Source organism: Bombina bombina, chromosome 6 (assembly GCF_027579735.1).
Source record: "Bombina bombina isolate aBomBom1 chromosome 6, aBomBom1.pri, whole genome shotgun sequence".
Classification (NCBI taxonomy): domain Eukaryota; kingdom Metazoa; phylum Chordata; class Amphibia; order Anura; family Bombinatoridae; genus Bombina; species Bombina bombina.
Window position 1 is genome coordinate 894,132,614 of NC_069504.1, and position 22,916 is coordinate 894,155,529.

The 22,916-nt window shown below is 37.4% G+C and overlaps 1 protein-coding gene across 2 annotated transcripts in view; it reads right to left on the minus strand.

Moving 5' to 3' along the window:
• FRMD5 (FERM domain containing 5) overlaps window positions 1-22,278 on the minus strand; it is a 291,969-nt gene extending 269,691 nt beyond the window's left edge. For both annotated transcript variants that reach the window (XM_053718464.1, XM_053718463.1), the window contains exon 1: window positions 22,177-22,278. In XM_053718464.1, the coding sequence (XP_053574439.1) occupies window positions 22,177-22,278 (102 nt within the window). The remainder of the gene's footprint in view (window positions 1-22,176) is intronic.
• Window positions 22,279-22,916: the final 638 nt, after the last annotated feature.

Consider the following 22,916-nt stretch of genomic DNA (forward strand, 5'->3'; position numbering starts at 1 on the left):
AATTTTCTCGGGGTCCGGCTTGATGCCATCCCCGTTGATGATATGCCCAAAGTAGCATAATTCAGTTTCCTAAAATGACATTTTTCTTTATTCAGCTTCAGCCCAGACTCTTTGATAGCCTGCAGCACACAACTCAAACGCTGATCATGCTCCTCCACTGTAGACCCATACACTAGAATGTCGTCCATGACAACCGCTGTGCCCACGTGGCCACTCAGGAGAGAACCTTTTCAGGAGCGGAGGATATCCCAAAGGGGAGTCTGCAGAAGCATAACCGACCTACCGGTGTGATAAAGGTAGTCAGTTTGCGGCACTTTGGATCCAGGGGGATCTGCCAAAAGCCGCTAGAAGCGTCTAATGTGGAAAAGAACTTCGCCCCAGCCAACTTCAGGGCTATATCTTCCAATGTCGGCAGCACAAATCTCTCCCTCTTCACTGTCTCATTCAACCTTTTCAGGTCCACACAGATGCGCACCTTTCTGTTTTTCTTTGCAACTGGAACAATGGGGGCACACCAATCAGTTGCTTCAACAACCTCTTCAATAACCCCCATAGACTTCATGCGCATGAGCTCTTTCTCCAATTGAGGCATGAGCGGGAACAGAATTCTACGAGGAGTAGAAATACTGTATGGGACTGCGTCACTTTTAAGTGCTATACGGACAGGTTTGCAGTTCAGTAGGCCCAACTCGCCAAACATATCTTCAGAGATCTCATTCACTCTGGCCACGAGGCCCAAGTCACAGGCTGCTTTTCTGCTCAATAAACTGTTAACACACTGACCTCGGATCACATGCACCCACATGGTGAACTTCCTCTGTTTGTACTCACAGCTGGCAAGAAATTTCCCCACACAATCAATGCGGCCACCAGGACTATGGACATTTGTAGTAACCTTCGCCAGCTGGGGCTGTCGAAGGAAGTTTCATAAATTCAGCAAAAGACATTACAGTGATATCTGCTCCTGTGTCAATCTTAAAATCAACTTTGGCTCCCATTACAGTAAAAGTAACTTTCCAATCTTCCTCTGAGCTTGTCCGTTCCATAACAGACCCCACAAAAGACACTTCCTGACCCTCCTGGTCACTGTCCACCTGCATCTCCTTAATGTATTCAGTTTTACACACCACTTCAAAATGGCCTATTCTGTTACATTTTCTGCATCTTTTATCTCTGGCCGGGCATATAGCACTCTGATCATGAGCCCGGTAGCACCGTGTGCATCGGCCATGTTGCGCCCATCCACTTCTAGGCCTTTCCAGTACTTTAGATCTACCGCTCACACTGTGCCTTTCACTAGTAATTTTCCTAGACTGTTGCACTTCATCCACAATACTCTCAGACCTCAGATCAGCACTTTGCTTTTTCACCAGTTCACTCTGGCGGGCCATCCTAATAGCCCCATCTAATGTTAAATCAGGCTCTAACTGCAGCTTCAGGGAGACTTCAGCATCTGCAATTCCAATAACTATTCTGTCTCTGATTTGCTCTTCTTTAGCAACACCAAACTCACAGAATTCAGCTAATTCATACAGGCTGCGCACAAATGACTCCACAGATTCTCCCACACGCTGATTACGTTTGTGAAAACAAGCTCTCTCATGAATCACATTTCTTTTGGGCACAAAGTGGGCACTGAGTTTATCCATAACTATATCAAAGTTAACTTCTTCCCCTTCTTGGAAAGTAAAAGCATTGAACACTGGCTCTACATCTTTCCCCATGGAGTATAAAAGAGAATTAACTTGTACTTCACCACTCTCCTTGTTCAGTTTGGATGCAATCCTGAAGCGCTGAAACCGCTGACGCCATGTGGGCGAAGCTGCAGGCTGAGAAAAGTCGAAAGGCTCAGGTGGGGTAAACTTTGACATTGCAATCGATCAGGAACAGAAGCGCAGTCCAGAACTTCTGACACCATGTCATGAGATGCAGGACATATGCAGGACACAGCAATGATGGTACAACTCTATTTTATTGCAGAACATAACAATACACATCTAGTCAGGTTGATTGTACTAAACTAACTGTGACACAGACACCGGACCTAAGCCCCGCCCACATACTAGTGACATCACATCCTGCTCTCATCACAACTTTAATTCATTAAAGGTTACAGGTTTAAAAATATCCTCTGTCCGCATCTCCTGCTTTCTTTAGCATATGGATGACAAATTTGTATTTCCTCCAATTGCTGCGTTGCTCCACGAGCTGGATGCCAAAAGGGGCACGCAGCGATTGGAGGAAGCCGAATTCGTCATCCATATGCTAAAGAAAGCAGGTGTAACGATTAATTCTTCCCCTAAAGTAGAGAGAAAGAAATGAATGTAAGGACCTCAACTGCAGGTTAAGTTTATGTGTATGATGGGAGATGGAGAGCACAACCCACACAGGTGGAATAGGAAAGTGTTAATTGTAGTGCCTCTTCAATCCCCTTTCAGATAATATGCGGTAATGCTGTTTTCACATCTGAGATGGAAGAATATTACTTCTTTGCACAGGGTTAAAACAGCTTAACCGGTAATTGAGTAAGTGGTTAAGGTAAAAAAAATAGAGCAATGAACCCCTATAGTACTTGATTGTAAACTAACTTAGTCTATCTGTATCCTAGGTGCTTATTACAAAAATATGAGAGAACTCTCTGAGGATAATGCAGGTTGACACTTAGGTTATAGTATCGTGATATTATATGACATCTTGTTTCCTGTTACAACCGTTAATATGAGATCCAGAATGATTCCCAAGTAATGTTATTATTTAATATGAGCTCCGGAATGATTGCTAAGTAATGATATTGTTAGGTCGCTTACCGGTAAGGACGAATTTGGTGTCAGGGATGAAGTCCGGTAGTAAGTTGAGAGTTTGCCTGAAGCGAGTTGCGGCTAGTAGCTATGCAGTGAGCCGTTGTCGAATGCACTTCCGGTGGCGTGTGACGTCACACGATAGGTGCTGGGAGCGGTAGTTTCAGAGAGGTTCTGAATCGAAAAGGCTTGAAGCTTGAGTGCAGCTGCTGAGAGTAGGCGGCACAAATACCAAGCATTTAGAAAAAGGTGAGTTCATCCTTTATAGGAAATTGAAAAGAGGAGTGTCGATATAGGTGCAAGGGCAGAGGAAACAAACGACACTAAAGAACAAGGCCAGACACAAAAATATCACAGCAGGAGATGCGGGCGGAGGATCAGCATTATGTTTACCATAACGCAAATGTAAGTATTTTCAAAAATAAGCGTCTTCATAAACTTTATTGAATTAAAGTGCCCCTGTTTTTAACATTATTATTTGATACTGGGCTTTAAATCATTAAAACTTACAATCACTTTAATTAATCAATAAATTCAAATAAAACCACATTGTAATATACCGGTAAATTCATTATTTGTTTTAGTTGCTTTTGATGAAAAATACCTAGGAAACTGCTTGTTCCATGCTCCCTAGAGAGACTTTAGCTCAAATTCTGTTACTTAAAAATGCTGCAAAATGTTGCAGATTATCTGCTTGATTATATTGATTGCTTAGAGCTATGCCCAAACACATGCACAGCTAGCACCTATCTGGCCACAATTAAAAAAATATAAAATTACATACTCACCATGATTTTGAAGAGGTACAGTGAAAACCTCTGCACATTGTTAAAAAGTGAAAGCTTTAAAAAAGATTTTAAAACTTGTATTTTGTATGTAGCTCTTTTGCAGTAAGGGGAATTAAAGGATGTGATATATATATATATGCTCCATCTAAAAAAGAGTTTCAGGACTTTTTTTAATAATTGATTTTCTTGTGCTGAATAAACAAACATTATTTCTATGGGAGTTATCCAAAGTCCTAGGACTTGTTAAGATTTTTTTGGCCCATAATAGTGTGGGTCTCGCCACCATTGTCAAGACTTCACTATTACAACCTCCCTCCAGCAGGCCTCCTAGATTAGTGTGGTCTCGCCCGCTGGCAGCGAGAGCCGTACTATTAAAAAATCAAGCACCATTAAAAACACATTTCTCTGTTTTTAGAAAAGTAATATGTCCCTTTCATTGCTGATATATACTATGCATAGATAAAAACAATATATGTTAATGTCCCTTTAATCCAGGAGTTTGTCTTTGTTAGAACTGTTGACAGACATTTAGCACCTGTCAAGTTGAATGAGTCATGAACACCCACCTTTATATATGCTTTTATGTAGGAGCATAGGTAGTTTAATTGTTTGGTGAATAACAAACTGCTAGATTATCAGTCTTTCCCTGTCGTCTGTTTTTCAGATATTGTACATAATGCTGTCACTTAGTTTACTGATGCAGCACAGTGTGGTCTTAGTGCATGTATATAATACGCAGCATGCTAGTGTAAGCATGTAACATACCAAAGTGTGAGCATGTAACATACCAAAGTGTGTGCATGTAACATACCAAAGTGTGTGCATGTAACATACCAAAGTGTGTGCAGGTAACATACCAAAGTGTGTGCATGTAACATACCAAAGTGTGTGCATGTAACATACCAAAGTGTGTGCAGGTAACATACCAAAGTGTGTGCATGTAACATACCAAAGTGTGTGCATTTAACATACCAAAGTGTGTGCATGTAACATACCAAAGTGTGTGCATGTAACATAAGCTGATATTGAGGTATAAGTAGGATTGCAAACTCAGCCATATTTTTATGGACAGTGAATCTAAAGTTTGACGAATGTGTGCCCGGTTTTTAAAAATCCTATTAAAAACAGGGGCACTTTCATTCATCAAACTTTCCATTTCACTCGTTTTGTTCAAATACTTACCTTTTATTCTTGAAAGCCGCTTCAGCTCTTCCCCCATACATCGCAAGCCTCTTCATATGTCAGCAATGACGAATTCGGCTTCCTCCAATCACGCCTTCTCCCCCAGAGCAAACATTTCCTGAGTCCAAGCCGTGATTGGAGGAAGCCGGATTCGTCATTTTTGACATATGAAGAGACTTGCGACTGGCGGGGGAAGCGCTGGAGCAGCTTTCAAGAATAAAAGGAAAGTATTTTAACAAAACGAGTGAAATGTAAAGTTTGATGAATGAAAGTGCCATGTTTTTAATAGGATTTTTAAAAACCAGGTAAACATTCGTCAAACTTTACATTTACTTTAAGGAATAGTCTAGTCAAAATTAAACTTTCATGATTCTTTGCAACTTTCTAATTTACTCCTATTATCAAATTTTCTTTGTTCTCTTGGTATCTTTATTTGAAAAAGCAAGAATGTAAGCTTGGGAGCCGGCCCATTTTTTGTTCAGCACCTGAGTAGCGCTTGCTGATTGGTGTCTAAATGTAGCCATCAATCAGCAAGCACTAACCGGGTGCTGAACCAAAAATGGGCTGACTCCTAAGCTTACATTCTTGCTTTTTCAAATAAAGATACCAAGAGAATGAAGAAATTAAAGTTTAATTTTGACTAGACTATTCCTTTAAACAGTGCTATCAGCAAGTAATTGTGCAACACACATTGGTGTCAGTGTTTTGATAAAAATAGATACGGCTAGATTATGAGTTTTTCGTTTTGAGCTGTGTGGTGCTAGCGAGCAGTTTTCTCTCACCGCTCACTTTCCTACAGCGCTGGTATTACGGGTTTTTACAAACCCGGCGTTAAAAGGCAAGAAGTGAGCGTTGAGCAAAATTTTGCTCCTTACCGCACTCCAATACTAGCGCTGCACGATTTCCCCATAGGAATCAACGGGGAGAGCCGGCTGAGAAAAAGTCTAACACCTGCAAAAAAGCAGCGTAAAGCTCCCTAACGCAGCCCCATTGATTCCTATGGGGAAGTAAAAGTTATGTCTACACCTAACACCCTAACATGAACCCTGAGTCTAAACACCCCTAATCTTACACTTATTAACCCTAATCTGCCACCCTCGACATCACTGCCACTATAATAAACATATTAACCCCTAAACCGCCACACTCCCGCCTCGCAAACATTAGTTAAATATTATTAACCCCTAATCTGCTAATAGATACATTGTAGCTATCTTAGGGTCTATTTTTATTTTACAGGCAAGTTTGTATTTAATTTAACTAGGTAGAATAGTTATTAAATAGTTATTAACTATTTAATAACTACCTAGCTAAAATAAATACAAAAGAACCTGTAGAATAAAACCTAACCTAAGTTACAATAACACCTAACACTACACTATAATTAAATAAATTAACAATAAATTAAATTAGCTAAAGTACAAACCCCCCCATTAAATTACAGAAAATAATAAACAAATTACAAGATATTTAAACTAATTACACCTAATCTAATAGCCCTATTAAAATAAAAAAAGCCTTCCCAAAATAAAAAAAACCCTAGCCTAAACTAAACTATCAATAGCCCTTAAAAGGGCCTTTTGTGGGGCATTGCCCCAAAGTCATCAGCACTTTTACCTGTAAAAAAAATACAAACAACCCCCCCAACAGTAAAACCCACCACCCACACAACCAACCCCCCAAATAAAATACTATCTAAAAAAACCTAAGCTCCCCATTTCCCTGAAAAGGGCATTTAGATGGGCATTATCCTTACAAGGGCAGTTAGCTCTTTTGCGGCCCAAACCCTTTTCTAAAAACTGAAACCCACCCAATACACCCTTAAAAAAACCTAACACTAACCCCCTGAAGATCGACTTACAGTTCTGAAGACCGCTCAAGGAAGCGGCAGAAGTCTTCATCCAACTGGGCCGAAGTCCTCAACGAAGCCAAGAGAAGTCTTCATCCAAGCCGGGCGAAGTGGTCCTCCAGACGGGCAGAAGTCTTCATCCAGACGGCATCTTGTATTTTCATCCATCCGACGCGGAGCTGGTCCATCTTCAAGACATCCGGCGTGGAGCATTCTCTTCTTCCGACGACTACCCGACGAATGAAGGTTCCTTTAAGTGACGTCATCCAAGATTGCTTCCCTTGGATTCCAATTGGCTGATAGAATTCTATCAGCCAATCGGAATTAAGGTAGAAAAAATCCTATTGGCTGATGCAATCAGCCAATAGGATTGAGCTTGCACTCTATTGGCTGTTCCAATCAGCCAATAGAATGCAAGCTCAATCCTATTGGCTGATTGGTTCAGCCAATAGGATTGAACTTCAATCCTATTGGCTGATTGCATCAGCCAATAGGATTTTTTCTACCTTAATTCCGATTGGCTGATAGAATTCTATCAGCCAATCGGAATCTAAGGGACGCCATCTTGGATGACATCACTGAAAGGAACCTTCATTCGTCGGGTAGTCATCGGAAGAAGAGGATGCTCCGCGTCGGATGTCTTGAAGATGGACCCGCTCCGCGTCGGATGGATGAAGATAGAAGATGCCGTCTGTATGAAGACTTCTGCCCGTCTGGAGGACCACTTCACCTGGCTTGGATGAAGACTTCTCCCGGCTTCGTTGAGGACTTCGGCCCGGTTGGATGAAGTCTTCTGCCGCTTCCTTGAGGATGGATGTCCGGTCTTCAGAACTGTAAGTCGATCTTCAGGGGGTTTGTTAGGGGTAATATGAACCTGATGGCAGCCATCTTGTTCTTTGCAGCCATCTTGTTCCTCACAGCCATTTTGTAATGAATAGACTTTATTATACTGGGGTATTAGGCAGTAAGAATTATATGCATGTTATGATAATTTCCTTAGCTGTTCGGCCTTGCCAATGTACCCTGGCCCGACGCCCAGAAATAAGATAGAATAAGATAATGTAAACAAGAGGCTTCAGAATCCTTGTTGTCTCCGCAGATGGTAGTTTGTTATGACTCTGTAATTATTGTTATGAGAAACTCATGTTCCAGTTTTTCCTTGTAAATTGCTCTGTATAACTGTGTAAGATGACGCGGTCCTAACGTGTCATCCCCTTAACCCTGTATGTCACTATAAGAAAGGCTTGCACTGTGCAATAAACAGAATTGGCTTTCGATCATAATGCTGCGTGGTCTGAGTCATTCTAAGGGGCCCTTATCAGATAATCTACATATGCCTCAGGTGGTACACTAGGCCCCAGGCTTTGGCCTGCGCTGACACCCCCCCGTGGGATTATACACCTTACAATTCTTGGTGTCAGTTTGTGGGATTCGCAGTGCGTAAGTATGAGTGCTTTTACCATGCTTTCCTTCTGTGAATCTGAACCTAAATTTAGTTGTTTGTGTTTTTTTAAAAAAAAAAAAAAAAAAAAGAAGAAGGTGTAATATATGATAATGATATAAGGTTAAAGGGGTTCCTGTGGTTGAAGCACAGGTTTGCGGAGGTTATAGTCCTGCCGGCAGTTGTGATACCCCTCCAGACAGGTAATCAGTCCTGTGCTGGGACACGACAGGTATTGTGAGTCCTGTCGGTGATAAGCACGCAAGTAATATATGTATGCCAGTTGACGGGGAGCTTTTAAGATAAGCTACTCCGGGCGAACTTGGCAGTGAGTGAGTCTCACGTGTGTTGAAGTTTCCCATATTCATTCCCATAATAGAGTTTTGTTACCCACCTGAAGCTCATGTTGATATCTGATGCTTGCTTTTGCTGCTATATAAAATGATGCTGTGCGTAGAAAATATTAACTGGCTATGCATGTTATTATTGTGGCTATTATTGTGTTGAGAATTGGGAACTGCTTATTGATAAGAATGCACAGAGAAAATTACATGTATAAGGTAAAAGAAAAAGAGAGTTAATAGTTTCTGCAAAAGACAGAAATATTTTTAAAACACTGTCAGTAAGTACTGCTGTTTGATAAATAGAGAAATCTCTGTGTTAAAGAATGTAGCAGGCAAAGAAGGGGGGCCACCACTGAGCGCGCACATAGCTCAGAAGAAAAAAAAAAAGAGGAAAGAAACCTGCTACAGCAGCTCCGTTTGTAAGATTTTTTTGTTTGCTTGCAGTAACAAAAATTAAATTTTGTATTTTGAGATGCATATTGTGTGATGGTCTGTAGGTTCTCACTGTGGTATGAGTGTAACAGATTTGCTTTGAACCAAAAACAGAATGTATTATTTGAAAATGATTATCCCAATCCACACAAAAAATGGCCATTTTGCGTGGAATCGGAAAGAAAAAAATGCATTGTGGACATGGTGAAAAGTTAATCTAGTGTTTTTTATATATATATATATATATATATATATATATATATATATATATATATATATATATATATGTGTATGTCGTACGCTAGAAATTAGATGTTTTTCTGAGAAAGGAAAAAAGGGAGTGAATCTCTGGTATGCGAGATGGAATGAACTTGTGTGTCTGTATCGTAAGAATGTTTCCTTATGTTTCTCTGTTGGGAAATCAGACGTTTTAAGAAGATATTTTGTAATGTTATTTTATATACCTGTATTTTAAAGTCACCAGCATGTTTTAAGTATGTGGTATTCATATGCAGTTTTAGTTTTAAGTGATAATTGTTGTTCGGCATGTAAAGATATGATATTGTTTTTGCAAGTGAAGTAACGGCTTTGAAAGTGCGATGGTGTGTGATTTTTTGTCACGCTCTGGTAAATATGAAATTGTTTCTGGTATGATTAATGGGTTAACATATGTTGTATTTGTAAGGTCTGTGCACGGCGTGGGTGCACACAATGAAATATATTTATAGGCTGTAATTGAAAGTTTTTCTAAAAGGGCGTCCGTTTTTGTTGCAAGTAAATTAATCTGCAGGTCATGCTACAGTACAGAGGTGAAATTGGTGTGGTAAATCATACAAGCAGCCTAAATTATGGTTAGGATATACATATGTAATTTGCATGATGAATGGTTAGTCCTTAAAGGGACAGTTCACTGTAACAAGGTGTTGCTATTAATGTATTGTCCATGACTTGTTATACAAGCGGCATATTATCTTATATTTCTCTGGAAAATCAGAGCTCAGTGCGTAGACGGAGCAATAGAAAATTGTCATTTTCTTATTTAAAGAACCAGTGCAATAACCCTGTATTAGTAGTTTGCTAAATATATTTTTAGAGACCTTTCTTTGTATATATTTATTTTAAATTTGCTGTTCAGATAGCAGATATTTTTTTTGCAGCATAACTTAATTCTCTCTGTAATGCAAACTGAAGTGATAAGTTGTCTACAATTTTAGTGTAGGGATCCGTGAGACTAGCGGACAGAAAAGAAAAAAAAAAAAAAAACGAGAAAAAACAGAGGAGTGAAAATATTTAAAGGGATACAGGAAAACTGGTATAACATCTGAGAATTTAAGGGAATATTTACATAAAAGACGATGAGGTTTACTGTAAGCCTAACACTAGTATATTTCACTGTGTTAGCAGTTTCAATTAAAGATTATTTTTAGTTTGGTTAAAATGTCCCTTTAATTAGCCTGCATCCCACTGTGAGTGCGTTCTTATGCTGCTTATGCTTGTTTAGGCTATTTAATGAACGTCAGTATACATTTTTTATTATAAGGATCATTGGGATTAATTTAAAGGGGAAATTGTATTAGTATTTCTTTTTCAGAAAGCTTATTTTTTTGTGTTATATGCGGTTGATATATTTGGCTGGGGAGCTGCAGAATGGGGAATATCAAATTATATAAAACGTTAAATCCAATAATTTTGTTGTGGTTAAACTAATTAGCATTTATCAAGTTTTAGTGTGAATTTTATATTTTTAAGCAGTAAACAGTGTTTTCTCCTTTAAGTAAAAATTAAACTTTGAGCTTGCCTCACTATCCTTGAGAAAGACTGATAACACTGTGCATGTTTTGGTTTTTTTAAAAAAAAAAGAAAAGAAAGTTCTCTCTTGTGTTTGGCTTTGTCGAGAACGATTTGTCCTTTACATTTAAAGCGGCAGTACTGGTGTTCTATGTTATAAAAAATGATAACTATAAATTGCTCACTACAAATAAACAAGTATTTATATTATATTCTGTCATAGAATATAGCTTAAAAATTATAATTTTATTTCTGTGGCTGTCAAACTGTATATCACGGATATAACTCTTTGTTATTTAAAATAACCCCCACTGCGTTCAATAAATAAATGAGATATTATTTAATGAAGTGATTTCAGTGACACTTTAAAATATATAGTTATTTGGTTATTAACTAGTCTTCCACTATTATTGCAATGACTTTGATTGCTGCTTAACAGTTAAGCCGTGGTCTATAAGGTGTCTAGAAATAAACACCCCTAAAACAAATGATGCACAGTTTATCTGATTCTACTGCATTTATATAACTAGCTAATTTATCTGTTCACAGTTTTGGTTTTATTTATATGGCTTACGTATATTTTGTTTCTTGGTGTTGTAATGAGATTTATACAGCCTGTGATAAGAGGCAGTCCTCAAAGGTTTAAAAAATTAGCATATGAGCCTACCTATGTTTGGTTTAATCTAGGAAGGTTGGTTAAAATTAAAAGTCCTATCTGAATAATGAATTTTCATTTATCCTAGAATGTCCCTTTAACAGTGGCTACTGTGGTTATCTGATCTTTCCCAAATAAGCGCAATTTTATTTGTGCAATCTGCAACTTAAGTTTCTTGGGCATCTGCTGTGATTGCTTTCTTTGTGTGATATTAAAGTTTTGTACATAGTGGATGTTTTTAATTGTTTGTCGTGTTCTGAGTGTGTTGCATTTCAGCGAATGTCAGAATATGTGTTGCATTCTAAGTTAATTGTGGTTGTTTGAAATTTGTGTCAGCAGCTAATGTTTCGTTTTGTGTAAGACAAGAACGATTGGTTTTCATTGTTTGTTATGTTTTTCTCTTTTGTGGAAGCGTGCTGTATGGACAGCATATTGAATTGTGAAGTGTATTTCATTTTGCTTGCTATTGAGAATTGTCTCTGCATGAGTGGAGTGCATGATTTATTGTTTAGTTTCTTGTTATCTTGTGTTTGCGTGTCACATGAGATGTTTCACGCAAACATGGAGGAAGTATTGATGAGTATTGATGAATATCTTTATGTAATGGGGGTGATTGTTTTGATCTTTTTATTGCCTTTCTGTGTTTTATTTTGCTCTCATATTTCAGATGCCTAAAATGTTTTATTTTTCTATGTGGTTCTTAACACTATATTTGTATTTGCAGGATGAGAGTATGCAGCTGTTTTCAGAGATTGAAACACACTAACTGAATTATTTTTGAGTTTCCATATTTAGCTAAAATCTGTACAGGCAAAATTCCATAAGTGCACTCTTCAAAAGATTAAAGATTGAAAGCAAGTAAACCTTTAAAGAAAGAAAAGATAAAGATGAAAGACTTTTTGTCAAGCTTGTTTTAACCACCATACTGCAGTAAAAAAAGTTACTGAACTATCTTTGGATCCATTCTTTGCTTTGCATGCTGGTACCAGCCCCAGAACTGGACTCTGGGTAATCCATGACTGTTTCCTCTGATGTGTGTCTTCAGGACATAAAGACTATCCTTCTCTGGACTGTGCCTTACCGCTCGATATGGAAGTCCTGTTATGCTGTTACAGGGTCAACCAATTAAATTAGGGGAGTATTGTTTTAACTCCATTCCTTATATTGCTTGTTTTGTATTCTCTTGTATTTGTTTTATTTTTATTGATCATATTGGGTATAAGACATCATATGCTTCATTGGTATTAGTGCACATTGTAGTTTATGTGCTTAACAAAGTAACCCTTTAGATAAATGTAACTGTGAACTTTGCAGTATTGTACCCTATTGAATGGCCCACTGAGTATAAGAAAATAGGTTTAAGGAAAATGCTGCAACATAGAATAATATTTTAGACCCTTCACCCTTTAGAACATAAGGAGGACACGTCTAAGCTAGAAGTTTATAGTAAATATACAGAGAAATGTTTGTTCAGGGAATAGCATAATTATGGGTTATGAAAGCAAATGTATTTTTCCCTTTTATTAATTAGTATGGTATCTGCAAAGTGAATTTGGTCATTCCTGATGTTTGTCAAAGAGAGTAATTCTTACTATAAAGATGTGTTTAGCTTTAAAAGAGCTTGTAGTTTTAAATGATGTTCTGTTTGTATGCTTTCCTATCAGATGAGATTGTTGAATATTAGGATCATGGTTGGAGAATTATAAACATTATAGATAGCAGCCATCCAGAATAAAGCAACATGAGGTTCTTTTATTTTTAGAAGTTCAAAGTGACAGTGTAAAGAAATTCATTTATTTTCATTGACTGTTTTTCTTTTTTTCCATTCTTACTACAGGGCAGGCCTTAGCATAAGTTTTGGTATAACCCTTCAGGCCCTTGATGAAGTCTGACAGGTTTTCACTTGCGTAGTATTCATGAAGTATCATTTAAAAGTGTATAGAGAAGTTGTAAATTATTCTCTGAGAAATGTCAATGTATTTAGTTTGTATTATATATCAACAATGTTTTGTTTGATTTTAAATGACATAGGATGAAAGTGACGTTTTATTTGGACATAATTGTGATTGAATTGCGGTGTGTACTCATCCTGTACTGTTTCTGTTTGCTTCCTAGACTCCCTGTGACTCGAGTGTCTGCTTACCATGGGTATCCACTGGTTGCCTTGTCTACCCCATGAACAAACCATCAGATTTCCAGTATCTCCCTGCGGAAGAACCGTGGATAAGCACCCCTACTGCAAATGAACTGTTGGAGAACTGTATTATAGCAAAGTGTCAAGGTGCAGCGCTCTCAAATGGACAAAGACTGTTCTTAAAGTGATCAGAGGCCACCTAGAGACAGTTGTGCTGTTGCTATGTCATGCTTTACTGTGGAAAAGGAACTGTTGGACATATTGGGGGGTGCTAGCAATGCAGGTGGAGAGATAGAAGATGCAGCGTTGTTTGGGGGTAGATGGGGGGCTGGTTGGGTCTCTGTGCTGGTAGACCGGTAGTTTTGGGAAGGCTGGAAGATAGATGGAAGGTATTGGAGGGACTGTACCTATATGCAGTGACAATTAGCCTATAAAAGTATATCACGACATGCAAATATTTTTCTCTTTAGTATTCTCACAGAGTTCTGTTACCATAATATAAGGCTTTACTAATTTTCTATGCATGTCTATTTTTATGTTATTCTGTTAGAATAAAAGGATGGTATGTTAGGGGTAATATGAACCTGATGGCAGCCATCTTGTTCTTTGCAGCCATCTTGTTCCTCGCAGCCATTTTGTAATGAATAGACTTTATTATACTGGGGTATTAGGCAGTAAGAATTATATGCATGTTATGATAATTTCCTTAGCTGTTCGGCCTTGCCAATGTACCCTGGCCCGACGCCCAGAAATAAGATAGAATAAGATAATGTAAACAAGAGGCTTCAGAATCCTTGTTGTCTCCGCAGATGGTAGTTTGTTATGACTCTGTAATTATTGTTATGAGAAACTCATGTTCCAGTTTTTCCTTGTAAATTGCTCTGTATAACTGTGTAAGATGACGCGGTCCTAACGTGTCATCCCCTTAACCCTGTATGTCACTATAAGAAAGGCTTGCACTGTGCAATAAACAGAATTGGCTTTCGATCATAATGCTGCGTGGTCTGAGTCATTCTAAGGGGCCCTTATCAGATAATCTACATATGCCTCAGGTGGTACACTAGGCCCCAGGCTTTGGCCTGCGCTGACACCCCCCCGTGGGATTATACACCTTACAATGTTAGTGTTAGGTTTTTTTAAGGGTGTATTGGGTGGGTTTTATTATTTAGATTAGGGTTTGGGCCGCAAAAGTGCTAACTGCCCTTTTAAGGGCAATGCCCATCCAAATGCCCTTTTCAGGGCAATGGGGAGCTTAGGTTTTTTTAGATAATATTTTATTTGGGGGGTTGGTTGTGTGGGTGGTGGGTTTTACTGTTGGGGGGTTGTTTGTATTTTTTTTACAGGTAAAAGAGCTGATTACTTTGGGCAATGCCCCGCAAAAGGCCCTTTAAAGGCTTATTGATAGTTTAGTTTAGGCTAGGGTTTTTTTTATTTTTGGGGGGCATGTTTTTTATTTTGATAGGGCTATTAGATTAGGTGTAATTAGTTTAAATATCTTGTAATTTTTTTATTATTTTCTTGAATTTTAGTTTCTATGTGTTTTTGTACTTTAGCTAATTTAATTTATTTAATTGTTGTTAATTTAGTTAATGTATTTAATTATAGTGTAGTGTTAGGTGTTATTGTAACTTAGGTTAGGTTTTATTTTACAGGTACTTTTGTATTTATTTTAGCTAGGTAGTTAATAAATAGTTCATAACTATTTAATAACTATTCTACCTAGTTAAAATAAATACAAACTTGCCTGTAAAATAAAAATAAACCCTAAGCTAGCTACAATGTAACTATTAGTTATATTGTAGCTAGCTTAGGGTTTATTTTACAGGTAAGTATTTAGTTTTAAATAGGAATTATTTAGGTAATGAAAGGAATTTTTAGTTAGATTTATTTAAATTACATTTCAATTAGGGGGTGTTAGGGTTAGACTTAGGTTTAGGGGTTAATATATTTAGTATAGTGGTGGCGACGTTGGGGGCGGCAGATTAGGGGTTAATAAATGTAGGTAGGTGGCAGCGATGTTAGGGACGGCAGATTAGGGGTTAATAATATTTAACTAATGTTATGTTTGCGAGGCGGGAGTGCGGTAGTTTAGGGGTTTATATGTTTATTATAGTGGCGGCGACGTTGGGGGCAGCAGATTAGGGGCTAATAAGTGTAGGTAGGTTGCGGCGACATTGGGGGGCGGCAGATTAGGGGTTCATAAATATAATGTAGGTGTCGGCGATGTTGGGGCAGCAGATTAGGGGTTAATAAGTGTAGGTAGGTTGTGGCGACATTGGGGCGGCAGATTAGGGGTTCATAAATATAATGTAGGTGTCGGCGATGTTGGGGGCAGCAGATTAGGGGTTCATAAATATAATGTAGGTGGCGGCGATGTCCGGAGCGGCAGATTAGGGGTTAAAAAATGTATTTTAGTGTTTGCGATGCGGGAGGGCCTCGTTTTAGGGGTTAATAGGTAGTTTATGGGTGTTAGTGTACTTTTTAGCACTTTAGTTATGAGTTTTATGTTACAGCGTTGTACCATAAAACTCTTAACTACTGACTTTTAAATGCGTTAGGACTCTTGACGGGGTAGGGTGTACCGCTCACTTTTTGGCCTCCCAGGACAGACTCGTAATACCGGCGCTATGGAAGTCCCATAGAAAAAACACTTTACGATGTTTACGTAAGTCGTTTTGCTGTAAGGCCAAAAAAATGTGCGTTGACCCTAAACCTGCAAGACTCGTAATACCTGCAGGCATAAAAAAGCAGCATTGGGACCTGCTTTTTTACCCTAACGCACAACTCGTAATCAAGACGCATGTGTTGTAAGTTTTTGTGTGCATTTTAAAAACAGATATCAATCAGTACAGATGTACAACAAAGTGGCTTAACACACTATTTATACGGCTGCTCTAATCAATTTGTCATAAAACAAAGTGGAGTTAAAGGGGCAACAACAGCTAAACATTTCTATCATGTATCTGAACAGCTGATGTATTTTATATATGTATATTATATACAGGTATACCCCGCTCATACTGCGGGTTAGGGACCGGAGTGCCGGTGTGAAGTGAAAACCGCCTTAAAGTGAAACAAGGCAGTTTTAGCTTTCTTTTCACTTGCCAGTGTGATTAAAAACTTGAAAACATAATTGAACTAATATATATTAGTTTAACACTAGCAAAGGACAGTATTCAATTAGTATTCAATAAATACTGTACCTGTGACAATTACTGTAGTATAATTTGCCAGACTATAGCACTGAGACACAGATTGCACTGTAATGCTGTAAACAGAGTGAAATGCGCATAACAAAATGGTGCCAGTCACTTTTCTCGAAATCCTACGAGTACAGCACTGTTTCAAAAATCCTTAAAGATTGAACTTCAGCTCCACAAAGCGGTTGTATTAGCTAAGCGCTGTAAAGTGAGGCGCTGTATAGTGAGGTATACCTGTATGTATATACAGTACATGTATATTAAACATGCTGATACAAATGTCTGCATGAAAACATTTATGTTAAAGCTGTTTTTTATTTTTTAACGCTTGCAGGAAATTCCTGTCTCTGCACAACTGGTCCTGGTCGCTCACTGTCTGATAAGCAGGAAACCCACTACTCTTTAACAGACATTTGGGCTAGTTTGTTACATATAATAAACAGCAATGTTAGTATGTGGTGCTGGTTGAGTTTTGTATAACACAAAGTGGTGTTGTCGTGTTTTTTTTGTAACACAAAGCGGTATTAGAGTGAAGTCTTGTGGTTGTTTTACAGTGACCTGTTCACCTCTCTCCAGATTGCTGTATCAGAACGAGTCAAGCTGAGACCTGTCCAGTAAGTTTCATCAATCTAGTTTAGTAGGAAGACAAGCTTATTATATGTATAGTACCCAAACTGTGAGAGAATCAGGACAGTGGGTAAATGTGTGTCTGCCACAAAACTAGGCTCTGTCAGTGTCATCATCTAACAATGCCATATAGCATTCTCTTATATAAAGGAGCATTCTGATATGACAATAGCACCCTCAACCCCAGACCATATCATTTTGCATAACTGACCCAAGATAACTATGTGTATAACCCCTGCAAATAGTTAAACATACAAATAAAGTATTGCTCAGGAGCTACAAGCCTTGCAGCTCCTTAGCAGAAAATGGCTGAGCCATTCAGGGTGTACCAATCCCACGACCTTGTCAATCACTGACTGTGTCCTTTGTGGAGGTTAAACACATGGTTATCAATAGTATTGCAAACATTATCTTATAGACATGTGCACTATTACACAAATAGATCTGGCATGGAAAATAGCCAAATGTCACTGCCTGCTGCCATACTCGTGATATGGTTGGAAAATCAAAACCGAACATGAAAATGTGCACGTCTATTCTCCTAATGAATAAGAGCAAGTCAATTTTGCATTAGAATGTCCCTTTCACTAGTCAACATCACACTGAGATAATTTGCTATATTTTTATATATATAATGAACCAGTGTGAATGTTAACAACTATGGGCCCGATTAGCACTTTCACTCGGTCAATAACACTGCCAGAAGCAAAGATTTAGCGTGCACAAGTTAGCACGTGTACTACGACTTGCCAGTAAAAATTTTGCATGCGAGCAAAAACCGGTGTGTGCTGACTTCAGTACTTTGGGTATTGCGACAGTGCTAACTTATTCTCCGCACAGACTTCAATGGAGAATGCAGAAGACAAAAAACTAACACTTTTCATTTGCGTGCCAACCCGACATATTAATATTTCACATTTTTCACATACAGGAGAATAGTATTTTTATTATATATATATATATATATATATATATATATATATATATATATATATATATATATATATATATATATATATATATATATATATATATCTGTATAAAGTACATTAGCATTATCAGATATAAATAGAAATATACATTTAAAAATCAAAAATAATTTTTTAAAAAATGATGCAAAGAACATAGGAATGTAAAATATTCGTAATGCACTTCGGGTTGCACGCTGTAGGTCTAATGTGGTGTATGGTTAGTGCACATAAAGAATTAGTTATCTTAAGGCCCGTAATGTAAATATTAAATATAAAATATTGAAAAATATTAATAATTATTATAGTTACTGTAAAATATATATATATATATAAATATATATATATATATATATTTTTTTTTAGAATATTTTAGTATGTCTATAATAATTATTTACATTTATTCTTAATATTTTGTTTTTGCGCACATAAGACTGACAGGAGTAAACTAATTAATTATGTATGCTAATCCCACATGAATTTTATGAAGGTGCATGATCTATTTATTAAACATAAAACATTGAAAAATATTAATGTAAATAATTATTAAAGATGTACTAAAATAATCTAAAAAAAAATCTATATATTAATATTACAGTTACTATAATTATTCATATTTATTTGACTTTTTTATATTTAATATTTACATAATGTGACTAATTCTTCAATTGCGCTAACCCGACACACATATATTACATTCCTATGTTCTCCACATAGAAAAATTAGGTTTTTCTATTTTTAACTATATTTTGTAATAAACACTGGTGTCAGTCATATATTTCTGTAGCACGCAGTGATGTTATTCATTGTACTCATTTAATGGGATATTTTAATATGAAAATAAAATGCTCTATTAAAGCGTGTAATTCTTGTATAAATATTCCCTTCCAACTGTGTTTAACCCTGTACAGCTATGATCCTGCCGTGAGACACAGCACATCGTACTGCCTAAGTAGAAAATTTTATTTTTTGCATTAGAATGTGGTGTTATTGTATCTGTTCATAATTAGTGTATCTATATATGACAGCAGAGTAAGTATCCTATACATGTTATCAAGTACTGTAAAGTCAGTTGTGCCCGGCACTGTGTTCATGTTACACATGGTGGCTATGAGTATGCAATAAGTAGGTATTGCACAGAAGAGGCAGGTCCTTTCTTCATGTAAGACACAATGATATTAATCATTGCATCCATTCATCATACAGTGATGGTACTCATTGACTAGATGTAACACTTAGCACTGCTAGTTAATAGATTAATAACAAAGTGGGTTTTAGTTAGTGGGCTCAGAACAGTATGTGTATGTTTTGCATGTCAGAAAGTAATGTGAGTTATAGGTGTTAGAAAGTGGCTTCATGTGACATACAATACTGTTAGCATACATGTGACACAGTGTCAGCCTGGCCCTGCAGACAAAATGTACTACATTTGTTCTAGCTCCAACATTTCCTACAATATTCTATGCAGTAGATTTACTGTCTAAAGAAAGGACATATAAGTGAGCTTTTTGAATCAACTGCATAAAATTTGTATAACTGGAGAGTTTGGAGAGGGCTTTAAGTGAATTCTGCTCTCTGATAATGTAACACACAGTGATATTAGTCAGTTTATTCATGTAACAAGTAATGGTATCAATCATTGGATTCATATAACACAAATTGATATTACTTGTGTTTAGTAAATCAAAATAGTATTTGTGCATTCATGTAATACAGTAAGCTGGTGTAACACACTTATGTTTTAGCTAGTAAATTCCTATAACATATAGTGATGATGGTGTATTTGTGTAACAGTTGTGTTCCAGTTTAACATTCAATAGCGCTTGTCAGAGTATCACACAAGAATAATTTAGATGTAGTTGTATCAATCAATGTAACATATAACACAGTGTGGTAGTGCTGTGATGCAATGACACACAATGGTGTCAGTATAATCATGTAATAATGCTATCATTGTATTTGTGTAAAAGTTTTGCTTGATTCGGTGTAACCATGTTAAAAAAACAATGGTGCTAGTCAGAGTAACACACAACATACAGCCGTATCAGAATAATTATCCAACACATAAAGTGATGTCAATAAGTGTAACATGCAACACACAGTGGCATTAGAGTGATGCTGTAATATACAGTAGTGATAGTGTAATGATGTAAAAGCTCTATCATTTTATTTGTGTAACAGTTGTGTGTCATTCAGTGAAACCATGTAAACAACAGTGGTACTATTCAGAATAACACATAACCTACAGTGGTACCAGTGTAATTATCTAACAGATATAGTGGTGCCAATCAGTGTAACATGCAGCACACAGTTGTATTAGTGGTGTAAGTGTAATCATATAAAAGTGATAACATTGTATGTATTTAACAGGTGTAAGCCAGTGTAATCATATAAGAGTGATAACATTGTATGTATTTAACAGGTGTATATCAGTGTAATCATGCAAAAGTGATAACATTGTATGTATTTAACAGGTGTATGCCAGTGTAATCATGCAAAAGTGATAACATTGTATGTGTTTAACAGGTGTATGCCAGAGTAATCATATAAAAGTGATAACATTGTATGTGTTTAACAGGTGTATGCCAGTGTAATCATATAAATGTGATAACATTGTATGTTTAACAGGTGTATGCCAGCGTAATCATATAAAAGTGATAAAATTGTATGTGTTTAACAGGTGTATGCCAGTGTAATCATGTAAAAGTGATAACATTGTATGCATTTAACAGGTGTATTGCCAGTGTAATCATATAAAAGTGATAACATTGTATGTGTTTAACAGGTGTATGCCAGTGTAATCATATAAAAGTGATAACATTGTAGGTATTTAACAGGTGTATGCCAGCGTAATCATATAAAAGTGATAAAATTGTATGTGTTTAACAGGTGTATGCCAGTGTAATCATATAAATGTGATAACAATGTATGCATTTAACAGGTGTATTGCCAGTGTAATCATATAAAAGTGATAACAATGTATGTATTTAACAGGTGTATGCCAGTGTAATCATATAAAAGTGATAACATTGTATGTATTTAACAGGTGTATGCCAGTGTAATCATATAAAAGTGATAACATTGTATGTATTTAACAGGTGTATTGCCAGTTTAATCATATAAAAGTGATAACATTGTATGTGTTTAACAGGTGTATGCCAGTGTAATCATATAAAAGTGATAACAATGTATGTATTTAACAGGTGTATGCCAGCGTAATCATATAAAAGTGATAACATTGTATGTGTTTAACAGTTGTATGCCAGTGTAATCATGTAAAAGTGATAACATTGTATGTGTTTAACAAGTGTATGCCAGTGTAATCATATAAAAGTGATAACATTGTATGTATTTAACAGGTGTATGCCAGTGTAATCATATAAAAGTGATAACAATGTATGTGTTTAACAAGTGTATGCCAGTGTAATCATATAAAAGTGATAACATTGTATGTATTTAACAGGTGTATGCCAGTGTAATCATACAACATACTGTATAGTGGTACCAGGCTGTGTAATTTACAACATGCTGTTGTACCAGTGTGCGGTTTCAGTGTAATAAAGTGGTATCTGTGTAGTCACGAAACACTCGGTGATACCAGTCAGTGTAATCATTAATCATCGGTAGTGAAATCATGCAAGGCACAGAGGTATCAGGGTAATAAGGTAACACACAGTGTAATTAGACCACACATGCCGGTATCAGTCAGTGCAGGCATATGACACACGATGGTGTTAATCATGTCACACACAGAGGTGACACTAGGTGTCTGACACACATGGTAAAGTCAGTAAGTGTAACCATGTAACATAGCTGTGCCAGTCAGTGTGTTCATGTGGCACAGCCGGAGTCTCTCTGTGGCACACACACAGCCTGAGTCTCTCTGTGGCACACACATGGCTTCTTTGTTACAGTCGTGCCATCTCTGTCCTTCGTTCGCCCCATGTCCTCCCCCCTCCCGCACTGTCACCTGCACGTTGCACGTATACTCCGAGTCGTCCAGCAGCCTCACGGTGCACACATATGCCTGATCCAGACTGCGATTGCTCCCGCTCATCAGGCGGCTCAGCATCCTCCTCCTGACTCCGGGCACACACCCGCTTCGGGTCACTCTGCGCCCGCCGGGCTGCGCTGATCACAAGCTCCTCCTCCACAAACAGCTTAACCAATTACAATAGCTTAGAAACTGAGCGACATATTGGTGACCAAAAGCATGTCTGACACTTGACTGAAAGAAGAGTTATCAGCCAATGGGATATGTAGGCGGGACTAGAGGACGAGGTTTCAGCATCTCTATCAGCACTAGTTATTGGTACCCGGAGATGTCTGAGACTAGACCTTGTTAGTGCAGACGTGGTTAATACCCAGCCAGACACAGCGCACTGAAACCAGTGTGTCTTATAGATCCTCTGGCAGAGTTCTACAGCAGCATAGGCAAATACAACTGCTCTCACCTCTACATAACAGCACTTTTTACCATCAGACTTATAATAAGTAACACGTACACACACATTCCCTGATAACTGCCCTGTGCCAGACTTGTGCTCTTCATACAGTATATAGCAAAGCTAAGGTACATGCACACCTGAGATTGGCAAATCTGGGTATCTTTCTTATGATAAGTGATGAATCAAAGTATTTTTTTTTATTTCACTTGTGCACTTAAAGGGGCAGGGAACTGTAAAATTGTTTTCCCCATAATGTATTTCT